The sequence below is a fragment of the Myotis nattereri genome (genome assembly GCF_964212035.1).
Source record: "Myotis nattereri genome assembly, chromosome: 8".
Taxonomy (NCBI): domain Eukaryota; kingdom Metazoa; phylum Chordata; class Mammalia; order Chiroptera; family Vespertilionidae; genus Myotis; species Myotis nattereri.
Window position 1 is genome coordinate 38,308,419 of NC_138083.1, and position 20,291 is coordinate 38,328,709.

The window sequence follows — 20,291 nt, forward strand, 5'->3', positions numbered from 1 at the left end:
GGCACGAAATTCAACATTTTTTAAAAATATATTTTATTGATTTTTTACAGAGAGGAAGGGAGAGGGATAGAGAGTCAGAAACATTGATGAGAGAGAAACATCGATCAGCTGCCTCCTGCACACCCCCTACTGGGGGTGTGCCCGGAACCAAGGTACATGCCTTTGGCTGGAATTGAACGTGGGACACTTCAGTCTGCAGGCCAACGCTCTATCCACTGAGCCAAACCGGTTAGGGCAAATTCGACATTTTTAAGCATAAAAATATCTATGATATTAACACCTTCAGAAAATTTGACATATAAAGTTTTGAAGCTTGCTGTCAATACAACAAAACAGCATACATATCAAATTGCATATATATCAACATATATGTAACTCCATCTATTGAAAAAATCTGCATTATTAACCGGTACCGGTACACGTGGTAAACATCCATAGCTGTTTTACTGAAAGTCAAAATCCCAGCCTTTGCATATTTGACTCTTCCAAGGATGTGGTTCATTGTGGTTCATGTATTTCCTTTTGAAAAATCTTTATGACTTGGGATGGGGATATATGTCTACCATCTTGACCCAGTCCTGATTGTTACTTGAAATGAAAGATAATGTCTTTCCTTTTAGAAACTCCTTCCCCATCCCATGAAGCAGGGGAGTACTTGGCAAGTCTTTATGTTTCAAGGTTTTTTAAATGTGAAAAACAGTAACACCAACCCTAGCAACATTACGGATTACCTGGAAGGGCCTATGAGAGGAGATTTGAAAGTGCTCTGAACATAAAAAGTACTACATAATAGAGTGTATTTATTATTATCCCAACTTCTATGTGCTGTTATACCAATTACCTTCCCCCCAGGAAAGTATCCTTCATTGTCTTACATCACCAAATAAGGAGAACGTTTTCCTCATCATAGCAGCCAGGGTAGAGAAATCCATTGTTCTAACGAGAAGCAGGAGTATCTGGATGGCCAACAAAACAATCTTCTCATCAGATTCACACAACAGGTCTAAGATGCACGGCAGCAGGCTCTGGATGTCTTCCCTCTGTGTGCCCAAAGGGAGTGAGTGCATCACCTCTCCTGATAGCACTCCATCTGGTACCAAAGTAGGGCTCCCCTCCTTTACTCAGTACTCAGTGCTTATTGAATTTTTGGCTACTCAAGAATACAGAATAAAGAAGGCAAGACTGCCCTCTGTCACATTGGTAGTGCTGACATGTAGAGAAGGAAGCAGAGCTGTTGTGAGCTGTCCCACAGGGCAGAAATAGGACCACGTGAAGGTCAAGTGATATGTACTTGGGCTTAATGTAAGGAACAGTTCACCTAACAATGAGAGAAAGTGGAATGGCTAGTTTAGGTCACAGCAAGTTTCCCATCATGAAAGGTATTCAAACAGAGGCTAAAAGATTCTCTGGAGGAATTCAAGCAGAAATTGACAAGGGTTCTTCTCAGGGCTTTAAAATTTAAAACATACATGTAAAAATTATGCCCTAGCTGGTTTGGCTCAGTGGATAGAGTATCGGCCTGTGGACTGAAGGGTCCCAGGTTCGGTTCTGGTCAAGGGCACATGCCCAGGTTGCAGGCTCGATCCCCTGTAGGGGTGTGTAGGAGGCAGCCCATTAATGATTCTCTCTCATCACTGATGTTTCTATCTCTCTCTCCCTCTCTGAAATCAATAAAAAATATTTTAAAAAACACATACATGTAAAAATTAAATAGAATAAGCCACAAATATTCATATATCCAATCAACCAGAATTTCAGATATACACAGGGATGGGCAAAAGTAGGTTTACAGTTGTTTGCATGGAGAAAGACATGTAGGTTACAATGATTACAACAGCTTTATTAACTGTGTTTTGTGTACTCAAAACTGTAAACCTATTTTTGCCCATCCCTGTATTTGAAATAAAAGAAAATAGAGTTAAACTGATAAAATTGAAGCCTCAGGAGTTAATTTTCTCTTCTGACCTGGCTTAGCATCTAGTTAGGCTTGTGGAAAATGAGCTTTCAACATGAATGTCAGTGACTCTTGTCCTAGCTCAGTGGTTCTCAACCTTCCTAACGTTGCGACCCTTTAATACAGTTCCTTATGTTGTGATGACCCCCAACCATAAAATTATTTTTGTTGCTACTTCATGACTGTAATTTTGCTACTGTTATGAATCATAATATAAATATCTGATATGCAGGATGTATTTTCATTGTTACAAATTGAACATAATTAAAGCATAGTGATTAATCACAAAAATAATGTGTAATTATATATGTGTTTTCCGATGGTCTTAGACGATCCCTGTGAAAAGGTCGTTTGACCCCCAAAGGGGTCGCGACCCACAGGTTGAGAACCACTGTCCTAGATGATAAGGCAATATAGTACAAGGCATAAAAAGACACATGAATGTTGCCCATGTTGTGATGACAATGATTTGAAATGTACACAAACTGCAGGTTTCAAGTATTATGAATATGTATGGCTTAGCTGTTTTATTTTTAAAAATTTCATTAAATGCTTAATAGTCTGTACTTGCATATTTTCTAGGTATACATTTCAAATGGTACAAAGCTATGCACTCCCACTCACCATGTGCCCAGACCACCCAATTTTCAGCCTCAGCTATTATCAGTTTCTTGTGTGTCTTTTTGGGGTATGTTTTATTTGTGACTTGTGAATCTGTAGTCTGGGGGCCCCTCCTACCATCTTCTGGTGTCTGATAATGTAGTACAGTCCCGTCAGGGCGAGAATTTTAAAGATATTATTTCCATGATGTAGCCAGTCTTTCAAGCGGGCAATAGAGTATATGCTGGGCAGTCTCCTAGCCACTGGACTCTGGAGAAGCTGAAAGAACCCAGAAATCAACCAAAGAAGTTAACTTGGAGCCCTTTTTCATGAGAGGAGCCACTTTCACACCAACTCTAAGATACTATTACCTATAAAACCTCTACTATACAGGACATATATTACAGGGTGATGCCTACACTGGGGGTAAATAAGGAATGTTGAATGATGAATATGGGGAAAGAAAAATTTCAATAGGCTTGAATCTGAAACTATTTCTATCCCAAGTTTGAAAGGAATCATAGCCTGCCACTAAGTTGGACAGGGCCTAGCAAGGCAGGTCCTGCTGCTTTATAGACTTCCTGAATCCAGCTTCTAAGTAAGGAGTCTTACCTCCACAAAAAAGCCTGCAGATGTGAGTTTATGTTTAGCATTCCCTCGGTTAAGAAGAGGGACTAACAAGTACAAGATCTTATGTGCAAGGACGTGATTTCTTTTCAGCAATGCACTGCAAAATAGAACACCAACAGAACAGCTCTTAGAAATTTTCCTAAATAGAGAGCATTTTCCCCACAGAAGTGTTTGCCCAGCTGCAGGTGCACAGGAGGGTATGGCAGGGCCAGGACCTCTGAAAAATTTGCCTGGCATTATGGGTATTTGCCCACCCTATGATGAGAAGGTTATCCAACCTTGGTTGTTGTGGTAACTAAAGGGGGGAGAATACCTTAAAACAATGCTGATTTAGAGCATGTATGCATGTCAAGGAAGACTTACTTGGCAAGCAGAGATACTCCCTGAAGGTGGCAATCTTTTCCTGCCAGGAGGGTCCATCCTTCATTCTTTTCCATGATGTTGAATTCCTGCAAGCACAATGTTCTGAGGAGGAGAGTCTTTGTAGCCTGTATGGCAAAGCTAAATTAAACAAAAACAGTACAAGTGAATAGAACAGGCCCCTCAAACTTACAGCACACAATTACCCTGCTCTCTCTGAGGAGGGCAGGCATTGATAGCTGCTAGACTGTAATTCTCTACTTTCTAGATTCCCCAAAAAACTTGCAATGCTCTAAGAACTAGAAAGGTCCCCTCAAAGAAATCTATGATAAAACAAATTATATGGGATGCTAAGCTGATGCCCACTGCTTTTTTAAAAAGCTTTATTTAGATACTACTTATTTATACCCTATAAATTTACTCCATTACTTTTTTTTTTTTACCCCATTACTTTTAAAAATTACTTATTGAACTAGTATCCTGGATATAACATCACTGAAAGAGATCCATGTGCCACAGAAACACTTAAAAAATATCTACTGAGCCCTAACTGGTTTGGCTCAGTGTTTAGAGCGCTGGCCTGCGGACTCAAGGGTCCCAGGTTCAATTTCAGTCAAGGGCATGTACCTTGGTTGAGGGCACATCCCCAGTAGGGGGTGTGCAGGAGGCAGCTGATCGATGTTTCTCTCTCATCAATGTTTCTAACTCTCTATCCCTCTCCCTTCTGCTCTGTAAAAAAATCAATAAAATATATATTTTTAAAAATCTACGGATACCCTAATTGGAAACTAAAAATACCTCTCTGTGCAATAAAGCAGAAATAGGGAATTATTCAATTATGGATCAATATGGTTTTGGAGGTGGGTTTAAGGCTGTTTTGCTGAACTCTGTCTCTACTTGATTTATCAAAAAAGGCTTGCATGATATCACACATTATTTTGCAGGGCATCTGGACCCAGATAGCCTTATTTATCTTGGCATCAATAAAACCAAGGACAACCAATAACAGCCAGAATAATTCCTGGGCATTTCATCTTGATGTCTCATGAAGGTAGCAGACTGTAAGTGCTTCCACAGTTGGGACCACATCTTGGCCATCCTTGCATTTACTACAGTGCCCGGTGCTTAGAGTGTTAGTTAAGGTCAATAAAATCACAATGGGCAGTACCACAAAGGAGTAACCTTTGAAGACATTTCTTGTTCTGTGTACAGGCCAGGTGGGATGGCGACTTCAGACATGGTGAGGTCGATGCTGTGGTGAATCTGGATGAGCAGTGTCATGAGAAGCTGAGGGAAGAGTTGGAACATGGCTTCTTGGAGCTCGTTTCCCATAAACACCTCATAAAGGGCATCTGTTGCCTGTGGTAGAAAAGGCACACAGCAGAGCTGAACATGCTAGCCCTCATCGTTATTCTTGCTTTGCTTCTGCTTGTGCCAGAACATGCTTTCTGGTTCTACTATCTCATAGGCACAATAGTAGTGGTACTCAGTGCAGGAACATGAAAGTGAGGGGGGAAAGGAATAGGAGTAAAGTGGTCATTAAAAGTTGTCAAAGAGTGAGGGGCAGTCCTGAAACCCAGAAGTAAACTATCAAGGAAACTATTATCATATCTGCATGCAAATAAAAAGCCAAAGCAAAATTTATGATTAACAAAGTTAGAATATAATACTCTGGGAAAGTATTTGCATCAATGTGATATCTTTAATATATAAAATGCTCTCACATATCAGTAAGAAAAAAAATGTTAAGGCTTGCTACTCAAAGTGTGGGCCACACACAGCAGTAGCACTGGCATCACATGAGAGCTGGTTAAAAATGGAGAATAAAAAGCCCTACCCCAGACCTTCTGCATCAGAATCTGTATTTCAATTAGATCTCTAGATGACTGTGGCTTGTGTGCATATTAAAACTGAGATGCACTGGCATATAGGACATGAGCAGATGAGTTACAAAAGAAGAATTATAAATAACCAATTAAAAAACATATACAGCCCTAGTCAGGTGGCTCAGTCAGTTGGAGCATCATGTTGTATGCCAAAAGGTTGTGCGTTTGATTCCGGGTCAGGGCACATACCTAGGTTGCGGGTTTGGTCCCAGTTGGGGTGTGTGCAGGAGGCAACCAATCAGTGTTTTTCTCTCTCACATAGATGTTTCTCTGTCTATCTTCCTTTCTCTCTGAAAATCAATGAAAGGCATATCCTTGGATGAAGATTTTAAAAAAGAATATATACAAATGTTTCACCTCACCAATGACAAAATTATAATTAAAACATGTTCCTTTTGAAGGGGATTACTGGGGGATATAGGGGTCACCTGTAATACTTTAACAATAAAGATAAATTTAAAAAACAAAAACAAAATGTTTCTTTTTAACCTATCAGGTAGGCAACAATAAAAAGACTGGTAATACTCAATGTAGTGAGAGGGTGGGTAAGTGGGCATTCCCATTCATGACTCGTAGGAGGGCAACATTCTAGAGGACCATCTGGGAAAATTATCAGAAGTTTAAATAATCCCACCCTTTGACCTAGAAATTCCCCTTCAATGGACTTTATCCTAAATAATTAGTATGTACAGTATAACAAAATTTATGTCTGCTACAGTACTGTTTTAATGGCAAAAGTTTAAAAATTATTAAAATATTCACTAATATGAAACTTGATAATAAAATAAATGATTCAATACTATGTATTATCTATTTTTAAAAAAAGTAATTAAAAATAAATTACTATTCAACCATGAAAAAGATAACAGAGAGCCTCATATATTGATATGGAATGTAGTAATATATAGTTAAATAAAAACAGCAGGTCATCAAAGAGTATGTATTATGATCATATATATCCTATCTAATAAAAGAGAAACATGGTAATTAGCCATACCTCCACTACCCTGCCCATTGGCTAATCAGGGCGATATGCAAATTAACTGCCAGCCAAGATGGCGGCTGGCAGCCAGGCAGCTTGAAGCGAACCTGAGGCTTGCTTGCTTCAGTGACAGAGGACTCCAACGTTCCCCGCCTGCCGCTGCCACCCTCTGAGCTTGCAGTTTGAAACATTGTTACAGGAGAAACCAAGATGGCAGCATAGGTTAACGCCAGATTGCTGCCTCGAACAACCACTTCAAAAAACAACTAAAAGACGGAATGGACATCATCCAGAACCACAGGAAGGCTGGCTGAGTGGAAATACAACTAGGAGAAAAGAGAATATCATACCCAGACTCAGAGGAGGCGCAGTGCTGAAGTGAAATACTAAGGTGCGGAGTGCACGCAGAGCAGGCTGGAGGCGGAGGGCGCGGTTGTTGTTTTCAATTGGGAGTGAGTTTCAGACTCTGAGCTCCAGATCCGGGCAAGTCTCTAGGGACCCAGACTCAAACGGGAGAAGCGGGACTGTCTGGCTTTGGTCGGAACTCGAAGGCAGCTTTCTCTCCGAGGTTTGCAGCGGTTGCTGGGACTCTATGAGGCAGAGCCCCTAGGGACGGAACTGAGAGCAGCCATAACTGCTCGCTCCAGCCTGCCCTGTAGATACCCGGAGACCTGCCCCACCCAAGCCCTGCACAGAGCCATTTGCCGGATAGCCTCAGGCAAATGCTAGATCAGCACCGCACTAGAGATCCAGCACAGAAGCTCTCCCACTGCAGACACAGCGGACTCTCATAGCCAGTTAGCCTGGAGGTCAAATCACCCCCGGTATTGCTGACAACAATCAAGGCTTAACTACAACAAGACTGCGCACAAAGACCACTAGGGGGTGCACCAAGAAAGCATAAAAAATGCGGAGACAAAGAAAAAGGACAAAACTGTCAATGGAGGATATTGAGTTCAGAACCACACTTTTTTTTTTTTAAATATATTTTATTGATTTTTTACAGAGAGGAAGGGAGAGAGATAGAGAGTTAGAAACATCGATGAGAGAGAAACATCGATCAGCTGCCTCCTGCACATCTCCTACTGGGGATATGCCCGCAACCCAGGTACATGCCCTTGACCGGAATCGAACCTGGGACCTTTCAGTCCGCAGGCCGATGCTCTATCCACTGAGCCAAACCGGTTTCGGCCAGAACCACACTTTTAAGGTCTCTTAAGAACTGTCTAGAAGCCGCCGATAAATGTAGTGAGATCCTCAAGAAATCTAATGAGACCCTCGATGTTATGATAAAGAACCAACTAGAAATTAAGCATACACGGACTGAAATAACGAATACTATACAGACTCCCAACAGCAGACCAGAGGAGCGCAAGAATCAAGTCAAAGATTTGAAATGCGAAGAAGCAAAAAACACCCAACCAGAAAAGCAAAATGAAAAAGAAATCCGAAAATACAAAGATAGTGTAAGGGGCCTCTGGGACAGCTTCAAGAGTACCAACATCAGAATTATAGGGGTGCCAGAGATGAGAGAGAGCAAGATATTGAAAACCTATTTGAAGAAATAATGACAGAAAACTTCCCCCACCTGGTGAAAGAAATAGACTTACAAGTCCAGGAAGTGCAGAGAACCCCAAACAAAAGGAATCCAAAGAGGACCACACCAAGACACATCATAATTAAAATGCCAAGAGCAAAAGACAAAGAGAAAATCCTAAAAGCAGCAAGAGAAAGAAACTCAGTTACCTACAAGGGAATACCCATACAACTGTCAGCTGATTTCTCAACAGAAACTTTGCAGGCCAGAAGGGAATGGCAAGAAATATTCAAAGTGATGAATGCCAAGAACCTACAACCAAGATTACTTTATCCAGCAAAGCGATCATTCAGAACTGAAGTTCAGATAAAGAGCCTCACAGATAAAGAAAAGCTAAAGGAGTTCATCACCACCAAACCAGTATTATATGAAATGCTGAAAGGTATCCTTTAAGAAGAGGAAGAAGAAGACAAAGGTAAAGATACAAATTATGAACAACAAACATGCATCTATTAACAAGTGAATCTAAGAATCAAGTGAATAAATAATCTGGTGATCATAATAGAATCAGGGACATAGAAAGGGAATGGACTGACTATTCTTGAGGGGGGAAAGGGGTGTGGGAGATGCGGGAAGAGACTGTACAAAAATCGTGCACCTATGGATGAGGACAGTGGGTGGGGAGTGAGGGCGGAGGGTGGGGCGGGAACTGGGAGGAGGGGAGTTATGGGGGGAAAATAGAGGAACAAATGTAATAATCTGAACAATAAAGATTTAATTAAAAAAAAAAAGAAACATTGTTACAAATATAGAAGCTAAACAAAACCCCAGAAACCTGCTTTCAGCCAGCCAGGATCTCAGAGCTGGAGTTGAAACAGTGTTTCGATTATAGAACCCAAACAAACCAGATACCTGCTTTCCGCAGCCAAGGCCTAAGAGCTGGAGCCAAGCCTCAGAGCTAAAGCTGGCCCAGAATACAAAAAAAAAGAAAAAAAGGAGCGGTTGTGAGCTTCAGTCACCCGCCAGCCTGAAAACAGCCCTCAGCCCCTCACCCAGACTGGCCAGGCACCCCAGCGGGGAACCCCAACCTGATCCAGGACACCCTTCAGGGCAAACCAGCCGGCCCCCACCCGTGCACCAGGCCTCCATCCTATATAGCAAAAGGGTAATATGCCTCCCAGCACTGGGATCAGTGGAGCCGTGAGGCCTCCCGGCACCGGGATCATCGTGACAGGGGGCAGCGCCCAAACCCCCTGATCACCCTGTGGCTCTGTGTGTGACAGGGGGTGGGGCCACAACCTCCCTATTCACCCTGCTCTGTTCGTGACAGGGGAAGGCGCTCCAACCCCCTGATCAGCCCTGCTCTGTGCCTGATAGGGGGGAGCTCCCCAACCCCCTGATCGCCCTGCGGCTCTATGTGTGACAGGGTGCAGCACCCCAACCCCCTGATCAGCCCTGCTCTGTGGGTGATAGAGGGTGGCTCCCCAACCGCCCCCCATGGGCCCTGCTCTGTGTGTGACGGGGTAGAGCCATAACCTCCCCATCGGCCCTGCCCTGAGTGTGACAGGGTGCGGCGCCCCAATCCCCTGATCCGCCCTGTTCTGTATGTGACAGGGGGCGGTGCCCCAACTCCCCTATCGGCCCTACTCTGTGAGTGGCAGGGGGGAGCTCCTCAACCCCCTGATCGGCCCTGCTCTGTGCGTGACAGGGTACAGAGCTCCAACCCCCCTGATGGGCCCTGCTCTGTGAGGGGCAGCGCCCCAACCCCTTGATTGGCCCTGCTCTGTGCGTGACAGGGGTTGGCGCCACAAGCTCCCCATCGACCCTGACTTGAGTGTGACAGGGGGCGGTGCCCCAACCCCCCAATCGGCCCTACCCTGAGCGTGTCTGAGGGTGGCATCGCAACCTGATCCGCCCTGCTCTGTGCATGACAGGGGGTGGAGCCCCCACTCCCCAATCAGCCCTGCTCTGAGCCCGACCAGGGGCTGCACCTAGGGATTGGGCCTGCCCTCTGCCACCTGGGAGCAGGCCTAAGCCAGCAGGTCGTTATCTCCCGAGGGGTCCCAGACTGTGAGAGGGCACAGGCTGGGCTGAGGGACCCCCCTCCCCCCTGAGTTCACAAATTTTTGTGCACCCGGCCTCTAGTATATATATATGTATATGCACAAATAATTTTATAGACTAATATAGTTAAATAGCTTTATCTGTCCTAACTCCTAGAATTGCACTAAAATGGCATTACAGGGATTTTTAAAAAGGCATAAATCTACAAGAACCAGAATAGGAGAGGAGACAATAGCAGACTAGAGATATCAAAGTATTTTTGGAAGCTAAAAAAAAGTGTGATGATACCTTAGGTCAGGGAAAGCTGAACCATAAACTGGTTGGAAAGAAAATAAAGTAAAAAGTACATGTGGATAAGAGGGGGAGGCTGTGCATACACTGGACAGGGAGTACATAGGAACGCTGTATTTTCTGCTCTATTTTGCTGTAAACCTAAAACTCTTTAAAAAATAAAGTCTAGTTGGCCAGTGTGTCTCAGTGACACACTGTGTGTCAATGTTGAGCATTGACCTATGGTTCGATTCCCAGTCAGGGCACATGCCCAGGCTGTGGGCTCGATCCCCAGTGTGGGGCGTGCAGGAGGCAGCTGATCAATGATTCTCTCTCATCATTGATGTTTCTATATCTATCTCCCTCTCCCTTCCTCTCTGAAATCAATAAAAATATCTTAAAAAAAAATAAAGTCTATTTAAAAGGAAAAAAGTATACCAAATACATATACAAAAACTTCATTTATGTATAAACACTTCTAAAAAGTTCATTTTTAGGGAAATGGTATGGCCATTATTTAAACATTACCATCTGGTCCTTTACAGAAAAGGTTTGCAAACCTCTGCTTAAGGAGGACCTTTGCTTTCTAATTTATATTCTTCTGTATTATTTGAAAAATTTTTTAACAGGTTTGTATTACTTTTAACGATGATGATATATATCTTTTAAGGTTGAGGGAAGGAATGTTTAAAACTTATAAACCATACTGATTGCTTCACTCTCCTCAGCCCCATCCATGTCAATCCATTGGTAGAGACACTGTAGATTTATAAATGGATGACAGAAGCAAACTTTGAGCGGAACCAAAAGGAACACTCTCCAGATAGGGTGTTGGGCCAGTCATCCTAAGGGGGCAGCATGGTGGGCTGAAGTTGGAGGGGCACAGCTCAATGACTTACAGCAACAGCCACATAGGCCATCTTCTCCTGGGTGGGCTCATTATGGCATGTCTGCAGCTTCCTCAGGAGCCTCAACAGGATCCCTGTTGTGCTGGGCACCTCCACCTTCAGGGTTCTCCACATCTCAGCCAGATTTCTAGAAAACCAGAGTAAGAAGGTTCAGGAAAACGGCTTATTCCAGGCCTATCATGACCACAATGTGTTTAGATTCTGTTTAGAATCCAATCTATAAGAGGTTTCCTGCTGTTTAGTTCTTCAGGGTGGCAAAACACTTACTCTCTGATTTCATAACAGTACTAGTAATTCCCAAGGTTTTATAGACCAAAGTTCCCATTGCTTCAGCACAGACTTCAAGACATTCACAAACTGGCCCTAACTTACCTTTTCAGTCTCATAACTTCCCTATCACATACTTTGTGCTCTAGCTACCCAAACTATTCACCTTCACCAAATAAACAATGAACTTTGAAAACCCTACATCTTTGTTTAAGTCATTTCCTTAAACTGAAAGGCCCTTTCCAAAACTCTCCTCTGCCCATCAACATCCTTCTAGGTCCAGCTCCAAAGTCCTCTTTTCTATGAAGCCTTTGCTGCTTCATCACCATGTCACTCATGAGAGTGCCCAGAACACTTTAAAAATTAGTTTGTTGAGAGGTTGCCTCAGTCTCAATGTGCTATTGTCAGTTCTCTTAGGTGTGTCCACCTGTTCCCTCTGAGGCAGGGAATACCTCTGGCTTCTATGAATCCCTCAGGGCCTAGCACAATGCCAAGCTTACAGAAGGCATTTAAAGACATACTTATTCAATCTAGTATATGGTCTTCAAATTTTGGCTAAGGTCAAGCCTTGAAATAAAGCTTTGATCTTCTTTAGAAGGTATCTCTTCTTAAAAGTAGCATGTAATAACTTCTCTTCTATCACTGACTCAAAGGTAGGGCCTGACTTATATAAACACTGTGGAGGAGCATTATGGGGAAAGATGAGAAGATTGGGAGCTACTCATGTTTTAACTCAAAATCTTTGTGTGCTAGACTCAGTGTTTTTGTAAAGCATGATTTTCCAACTACCTGCTTAGAATCACTCTAAAAACTGAGAGACTTAAAGATTATTCCTACATTTCCGCTCCTTACTTTGGTAATATGAATCCTGTATAATAAAAGGCTAATATGCAAATTATCCCCTCGATGGGAAGTTCAACCTGGAGTTTGACCAGGGGGCGGGGGCAGCTGGCCAACCACCCGTGGCCCCTCCCCGCAGCCGGCTGGGCCCGATCACTCTGATCAGAGCGGGTCAGCTGGACCTCATCTGTACACAAATTCGTTCACCAGGCCTCTAGTCTGTGAATAATACAAAGTAAGTTTCTAAAGAATTCCTGAAGGGAAGATAGATGCAGTGTGGGATATTGAAAAGGCTCTTGACTGGGGAAACAGATTGTAGAATATTAACATTCATTCTGGGGTGAAACTAAGAAATTCCTATTTACTTACTTTTGATTTTTTTCTCTGAATTCCTGAGGGAGTAGATAAAGTACTTAAGAAGCTATTTATTGTGCCCTGGCCGGTGTGGCTCAGTTGGTGAGCGTTGTCTCTGCACCAAAAGGTCAAAGGTTTGATTCCCAATCAGGGCACATACCCAGGTTTCAGGCTCGATCCTTGCAGGAGGCAGCCAATCAAAGTTTCTCTCTCTCATGGATGTTTCTCTTTCTGTCCCTTCCTATTTCCAAAATCAATAAAAACATATTTTTAAAAAGAAAAAGCTATTTATTTTGAAAGAAGTGTTTCAAAATGCTTTTGGGTCTGCACATCTCTAAGTGTGCTGGGAATACATTTGAATTAGGAACACACACACATGGGCCTATAAGCCTTCTCAAAGTTTAGTGTAAAAAAAATCATCTGGGAATTTGTTAAAAATAAGAAACAGGTCTCACTTCAGTGATACTGAGTCTGTAGATGTGACATTGTTTTTGTTTGCCCATCATTTGGGAATGAGCATTCATTAAACTGTTTCATACCTTCCTGGTATTTATTTTCTTTATACTTTCTGTCTAGATGGTCTCTTCCCATCCCCCTTCCTACCATCTACATGGTAATTTACACTAAAAACTCAGCTAGGGACATCCCTTCTTTCAGAAATCCTTTACCAATCCTTCATCTAATTAAGTTTCCTCCTAGGGGTTTCCACAGAACTCTCTTATTTTGCTTTGGCATCCTCTGTTATTCATCTATGTCTGCTACCAAATAGTGTGCTGCTCGAGGGCAGGGTCCATGTCCTGTCCATTATTTCCCCAGTGCCTAACAGCACACAGACTCCTAAGAACAATTACGCCGATCTGTAAACAAACTAATGGGCTTCAGGTAAGTGACCAAAAACATAATCAGAATGAAGTTTCCTAAGTCATTTTATTTCTAACAGAATCCACATTCTCATATTATCTAAAGCAGTAGTTTTCTCAAAGTCATCCAAGAGCTAGAACACATACAAACAATAAAATAATGCTAAAATTGCACTTAAAATAGCTAGATATAGTTAATATTTATCCTAAATCAAGTGCTTTATACAAGAATCTAGTGTAGCTAAACTGAAGCAAGTAGTAAAGATTTAAAAATACATTACAGAAATATATAAAAGTCAGAATATTTTTTAAAAAACCTGTATGAACTATTTTTTCCTTTGGATGAGTTAAAGTCATCCTGTATTTGATTTAGTGGCAGAATGTGTAAGTTCAGCTCATAAAAACATCGGCACTATACCAAAGCATTCTGTGGAACCATTCATTGAAAGTGTTTTTTGAACAGTTTGAAGCTGAGAAATCTTTTCTTCAAATTAAATAATTACCCAGAATCACAATATACTATAAAGCAGATAAAAGGGGTGCTACTCTGGGTAAAGTGGAGTGGGGTTGGGGGCACCTGGAGCCCTCTCCTGATGCCTCACTGCCTTCCCCATAAGGCATCTCCTGGAACTTCCCGGGGGACTCCAACTATGAAAACCACTTATCACTAATCTAAAAAAACAACAACCTCAAAACAAACATCTTGTCTGTTCCTCTCTATGATTCTATTCTTTTTAAAAAAAATGTGTATCTATTTTTTTTAATATATTTTATTGATTTTTTTTTTAACGAGAGGAAGGGAGAGGGATAGAGAGTTAGAAACATCCATGAGAGAGAAACATCGATCAGCTGCCTCCTGCGCATCCACTACTGGGGATGTGCCCGCAACCAAGGTACATGCCCTTGACCGGAATCGAACCTGGGACTCTTCAGTCCACAGGCCGATGCTCTAGCCACTGAGCCAAACTGGTCAGGGCTGTATCTATTTTTTGCTAAATCTTTCTTAAGTGCATTGCAGACATTCTGACATCTATCCCTAAATACTTCAACATCTATCTCCTAAGAATAAGGACATTCTTCTGTATAACCATATTATCATTTCACACCTCAGAAAATTAAATTTATTTAATAATCTAGCATAGAGTCTCTACTTAAATTTCCTCAAAAATTTTAAGCATTTGCTTTTCATCCAGGATTCAAACAAAGTCACATATTGCATTTGGTTATGTCTCTTTCCTTTTTTAAAATTCAAGAACAGTGCTCCCTGCACCATTTTTTCTTTTGTGACATTAACTTCTTTGAGGAGTTCAGCCCAACCATTTTGTAAATGTTCTCTATTCTGGATTTGTTGAATTATTTCTTTGTGTTTAGCATTATATTCTGACTTATATTGCAGGCATCTGTTTATATCTTAATACCTTATAAGGATACATTTTTTAGGGCAACCATGTTCTACAATACTACAACCATGTGTCACACACCCAGAGGTTGTATCAGGTTCTGTTACCTGTCATATGGTACAGGATGATACAGAAGGTAGCTGATCACTATATCTGTGTACTTGGGCCTGGAGATAAGCAAACTCACGATAGTTATGACTTGTTGGCGGACACTAGGCTGACTGATCATGGATAGCTGGGCACAGATAACTCCCACAATCTCTGGTACCTGAAGAGGAAAAAGAAATGACTAAGACCTTAATCCTGTGGGACATTGATAGTTACTGAGAATATTGTGGTTATTTCTGAAAGGTCCTGGGATGACTTTTAAAACAGAATCTTTATTTTTTTTTTGAAGTTTATTATTAAATCTACTTAAAACTTATCTGTATGTAAGTATATGCATATAAAAGTTTTTGGAAGACCATATATACAAAGATGTCAGTAATGTGTCTTTGAGTGATACTAATTTTTTGCTTACATATATTTTTTTATTGATTTCAGAGAGGAAAGGAGAGGGAACTAGAGATAGAAACATCAATGATGAGAGAAAATCATTGATCGGCTGCCTCCTGCATGCTCCCCACTGGGTATCGAGCCCACAACCTCGGCTGGGAATGCCCTGACTGGGAATCAAACCACAATGTCCTGGTTCATAAGCTGATGCTCAACCACTGAGCCACGCCAGCCAGGCTTTTGCTTATATATTTTTCTAATTTTTCTTTAATGATTATGTATTGATTTTATAATAAGATAAATTACTAAGTTTAGTGTTGCAAGAAAGCTTGGATTTTTTCATTTTGATTCTGAGATTGACAGAGGAGTCATGCCTGCCATCGGACTTTGGTCCATTTCTCTGCTTGAACCTCTCTTCCTGCTCAGACTCATCACTTCAGGGCTCTGTGGAAATGTCAGTGTCTGAGAGGCAGTCCTCAACAACCTCATATAAAATGGCTGTCATTACCACCAGCTGCCAGAAACTGGTTTAAGGATGGCAGGTGATGTCAGTCCTGGCCAGTAAAACATGAGGGAAAACCCACTGGGGGGTACTGGGAAAGAGTGTCCTCTGATTAAAGGGACAGAAGGAAAGCATTTTTTCTTTGCTGGGTCATAAAGTCTGAAACTGTGGCAAGTACCTCTGGCTATATGAACAGGCAAAGCAGAAAGATGCAAAAGCCCCTGTCTCTCTGATAACACTGTTGAGTCACCAAACGAATCCTAGAACATATACTCTACTTCTTCTTTTTTTTTTATATATTTTATTGATTTTTTACAGAGAGGAAGGGAGAGAGAGAGAGAGTTAGAAACATCGATGAGAGAAACATCGACCAGCTGCCTCTTGGACATCTCCCACTGGGGATATGCCCGCAACCAAGGTACATGCCCCTGACCGGAATCGAACCCGGGACCTTTCAGTCCGCAGGCCGACGCTCTATCCACTGAGCCAAACCGCTTTCGGCATCTTTGCTATTTTAATAGCTTTAAAAATGGGTTTTCATAATTTAAGAATTACTTTTTATTTTTACCAAAGTGCACACAATTTTAAAGGTCCAGTGGTATTTCAAGGCTCTCTCTTGTCTATCCCCCAGATCTGTTATTCAGAGATAACTACTTTTATCTCTTCCCATGTCCTTCCATATTTCTAAGTGATATAACTACATTGTTATTTCTTGATGTTTCCGTTTTCGATACATTTACATAAACTTTCTTGATTTTATACTAAGTTGGCCCCCTTCTAGGATCACCGATGGCTTGATTTTTTAAAATTTGACATCACTGCCTGATTAGCATGGTTCAGTGGCCGAGAGTCAACCTATGAACCAGGAGGTCATGGTTCAATTCTTGGTCAGGGCACATGCCCAGGTTGTGGGCTCAATCCCCAGTAGGAGGCGTGCAGGAGGCAACCAATCAATGATTCTCTCTCATCATTGATGTTTCTATCTCTCTCTCTTCCTTCCTCTCTCAAATCAATAAACATATGTTTTAAAAAATAAAAATGTAACACCATTAATTAACCTGAATGAGGATCTAAATTGAAGTTACCATTCTCATATGTGTTAATTATATCTTTCCAGCAAAACAATACTCTTTTGAAAAATATGGATTACACCTTAGATTTAAAAAAAGTTCCCTCCCTAGCTGCATACACAGTTGTCATTTATGATATACTTGTTGAAAGGATGAATATTCAACATTGACCAAATGGACTAAAGGTTGGCCTTGCTCTCCTTCAGTAGTTGTTGTCAGCTGAAAAGAAGCAGTAGGAGAGATCTCAGTAGCTGCAGGAAGGAGAGCTCTAGCTGATATTTTAAACCCAGGAAAGAGCCATGGAGCTTTTTACCTTCTCAAATCGGAACTCCACATTTTCTACCAATGACATCAGCAATTCTCCGGCTAATTGCTGGGTACAGGAATGTTCCAGATTTTTTAGGCCATCCAATATAGTCAGTACAAACTGGCAGAGCTCATTTGAATCGAGAAAAACTTCGAAGATCTGAAATGATTTAAGAAAAATGAACTTCCAAGTTACATGGTATGACAGAGCCCTGAACAAGGAATCAATTATAAGTTAACAATCAGAGAAGAGTTTAAATACTAGTATGTACAATGCTGCTTACTTCAATTTTGCTTATAAAAGTGAAAAGCTGGAAGTAACCCGAATGTCCACTGCTGGGTCTGTGCATGACCTTTTATAGCTCTGACTGTTAGTAAGAAGGTTTATTACTGAGATCCGCAGAAAGAGTCCCACTTTTATAGGAACAGAATTAAAGGAAAGGCCCTAGTGCTAAACTAGTATGGCTGACAGAGTCTGAGGCATCGCTAAAATACCTTGTCTGGAGACAATGTATTAAAAGAATGTGCCATTCTGCTTCTCATTCCACTTGCCAGTGTATAAAGTCCTTCCCTTGATTTTAATAGGTATAACTGATTAGGCACTTACTATGTGACAGGCACTAAGCAAGGCATTTTCCATACAAGCATCTCATTTAACCCTTACAGCATTTGAGTGATCCTAATTTTTACAGATCCCCCTTGTACAGATGAGGAAACTGATGCAGAGAATTAAAATTACCTGATACCTTTGACCCTACATGAACAAGATCTGTAGGTTTTCTTTCCCCTCATATTCCCTAACATAGTGCCTGGTACCTAGTAGATGCTTAAATATAATGAATAAATACATTAACTAAAAAGTGTATGGCTTTTTGGCTCAACTACATTCTCTTACAGCTCCTTTTTGTAACAAGGTTTTATACATGCAAGAGGCTGGCTAGGGTTAGGGGGACAATTAGTGGGAGCAGAGCATGTCTGAAGAGCTATCCAGTGACATTGGCCCCATATAATACATTGCCAGAACTTTTCCCCAAGTATTTTTACCATTTTACATTCCCGTGAACAAATGTACGAGACTTCTGTTTCTCATTCTCTCCAACACCTCAAGATGTTTGTCTTAATTTTTGCCATTCTGATTACCTTGGCAATTTTGAAGGGACACGTGTAGAACTGTTTAATACTGTAGAATTCTAGGAGTTCTTGACAGTTTTTCATTGCTCCTCTCAAGATTGGGTGATTTTTCTTGTCCTCAGTGATATCTGAGAAGAAAATACGAAATATTATACCTTCTGGCTTATTTCTTTCTTCTGATTTTGCAAGTCTGGTTGATTTCCAGGTTGAAGTGAATCCCAAGATGTCACTCTTCTTGTCTTTTTCACTTGAATAAAAATGCCTGGGGAAGGAGTGTGTGTAAATCTGAAGGCTGATTTGTTTCCCCTCTGTTATAGGATAATATACAAGAAGGGCTGAAAGAAAAAGAAGAGCTTTTTGTAAGAGCAGAGCTTTTGAGTGAGTTAGGAGTACAATCAAGACAAGACTTTTGAGGGATCTCCCGATGAAACTCAGGTCCCCACAAAAAAGTTGCACAATTTTCTACTGTGTCTGATAATTCTGATATCAGAATTTTTTATGTGTATGGTTTTGCTGATTGTTGAGTCTGCCAGTACTCCCTCGCAGTGCCCTGTTTTTCTCATGTTCCCTAGAAACTTATCTATGGGAAGTCTTTGAGCCCTTGGTTGAGGATACTGTCTCTCCAACTGGAAAATAAGCTTCTAGGGGAAGGGACTTTGTCTGTCTTGTTCACCAGTGCTCCCCTTAAAAACAATAAATGCTTCATATATACTTATTGAATGAATAATCAGTTGTAGTTCCTTAATTGTATGTCTTGGTAAACTGTCCTCATACTTGGAGCTGCCCAGAGATTAGATTATTACTTTGGGAAGCATGGAGGTCATCATACCTCCTTGCTAATATTCTTTATTTTTCAGATTATCTTCAGAGACTTTTTTGAATCCCACACTAGATTTAATTCTTACTCATAGCCCCTGTAGTTTCCCTTCACAGCAGTTATCTTTATTTACAATAATAGTTATTTGTTGATTCTTTGATTGTCTGACTCACACTCTAGACCAGCCGTGGGCAAACTACGGCCCGCGGGCCGGATCCGGCCTGTTTGAAATGAATAAAACTAAAAAAAAAAAAAAAGACCGTACCTTTTTATGTAATGATGTTTACTTTGAATTTATATTAGTTCACACAAACACTCCATCCATGCTTTTGTTCCGGCCCTCCGGTCCAGTTTAAGAACCCATTGTGGCCCTCGAGTCAAAAAGTTTGCCCACCCCTGTGACTATGTCATATAAGGACCGGATGGCTTATATTCTGGTTACTATTGTATCCCAAGTAAGTACTCAGTAAACATTTATGAGATAAATAAATGAACGAAGGCCCAAATGATGGCAAGAGCCTCTTCCACTTCTGCCCAAACTAATCACTCCAGCGTGTCCAGAGTGTTACATGTTTAGACACTCCTAACTCCATGGCCATGTATATGGCTGACACTGTGGGTCTGACCCAGTGTTATGATTCTAATTATTAAGTCAGTGTTGCTCCATCTCATCCTATGGACTATGAACCTTTCTCATTGTAAACCACTGTAAAAAAGGCTTTCTAGGATGTGGGGAGTGAGGGCGCAGGAGGATTGGAGCTTGTGTTGTGCTAGAGAACTTATGTAGGGCTTGGCTGCTTTCAGCGGTGCCTTACACTTCAGCCGCAAGGTGATGTGCAGCAGATAGTGCGTGCCCTCTGCAGCCTCCTCAGCCACCTCTTTCAGTGGGTCTCCACACAGTAGAACCATTAGAGCCACTAGGTGTCCAAGTCTTTGGAATCGCAGTGGAAGCTAGTTGAGAGAAAAGAAAAATGCCATTGGAATACAGGTGTATTTAGTGCCTTAGATTTAAGTTGTTGAGAATTCTACTTCCACCATCTATTCAAGAGAAGTGCAAG

At 41.4% G+C, this 20,291-nt stretch overlaps 2 protein-coding genes across 2 annotated transcripts in view; both read right to left on the minus strand.

The window, feature by feature from the left end:
- Positions 1-19,108, minus strand: LOC308523299 (protein MROH8-like). The gene is made up of 8 exons (XM_081097096.1): positions 18,426-19,108; positions 17,293-17,445; positions 15,020-15,180; positions 11,183-11,318; positions 4,713-4,903; positions 3,548-3,685; positions 2,693-2,833; positions 1-1,040 (listed from the first exon to the last, which is right to left on the minus strand). The coding sequence occupies exons 1-7, from the start codon at positions 18,498-18,500 to the stop codon at positions 2,776-2,778; spliced, it is 912 nt and encodes a 303-aa protein (XP_080953222.1). The 5' UTR covers positions 18,501-19,108; the 3' UTR covers positions 1-1,040; positions 2,693-2,775.
- LOC308523720 (protein MROH8-like) overlaps positions 18,607-20,291 on the minus strand; it is a gene marked incomplete at its 5' end in the record, with an annotated part of 27,341 nt that continues 25,656 nt past the window's right edge. The window contains one exon of the mRNA XM_081097720.1: positions 18,607-20,184. Coding sequence (XP_080953846.1) covers positions 19,927-20,184 — 258 coding nt within the window. The 3' untranslated portion in view covers positions 18,607-19,926. The remainder of the gene's footprint in view (positions 20,185-20,291) is intronic.

Bases quoted from the DNA above. Each gene is read 5' to 3' on its own strand.
- LOC308523299 (XM_081097096.1), bottom strand. From the start codon at position 18,500: ATGAAAAACTGTCAAGAACTCCTAGAATTCTACAGTATTAAACAGTTC. The intron at 15,181-17,292 runs GTAAAAAGCTCC...TTTCCTCTTCAG, and splicing joins TGGAGTTCCGATTTGAGAAG to GTACCAGAGATTGTGGGAGT. The intron at 11,319-15,019 runs GTAACAGAACCT...CTGGTTTTCTAG, and splicing joins CATCCTGTACCATATGACAG to AAATCTGGCTGAGATGTGGA.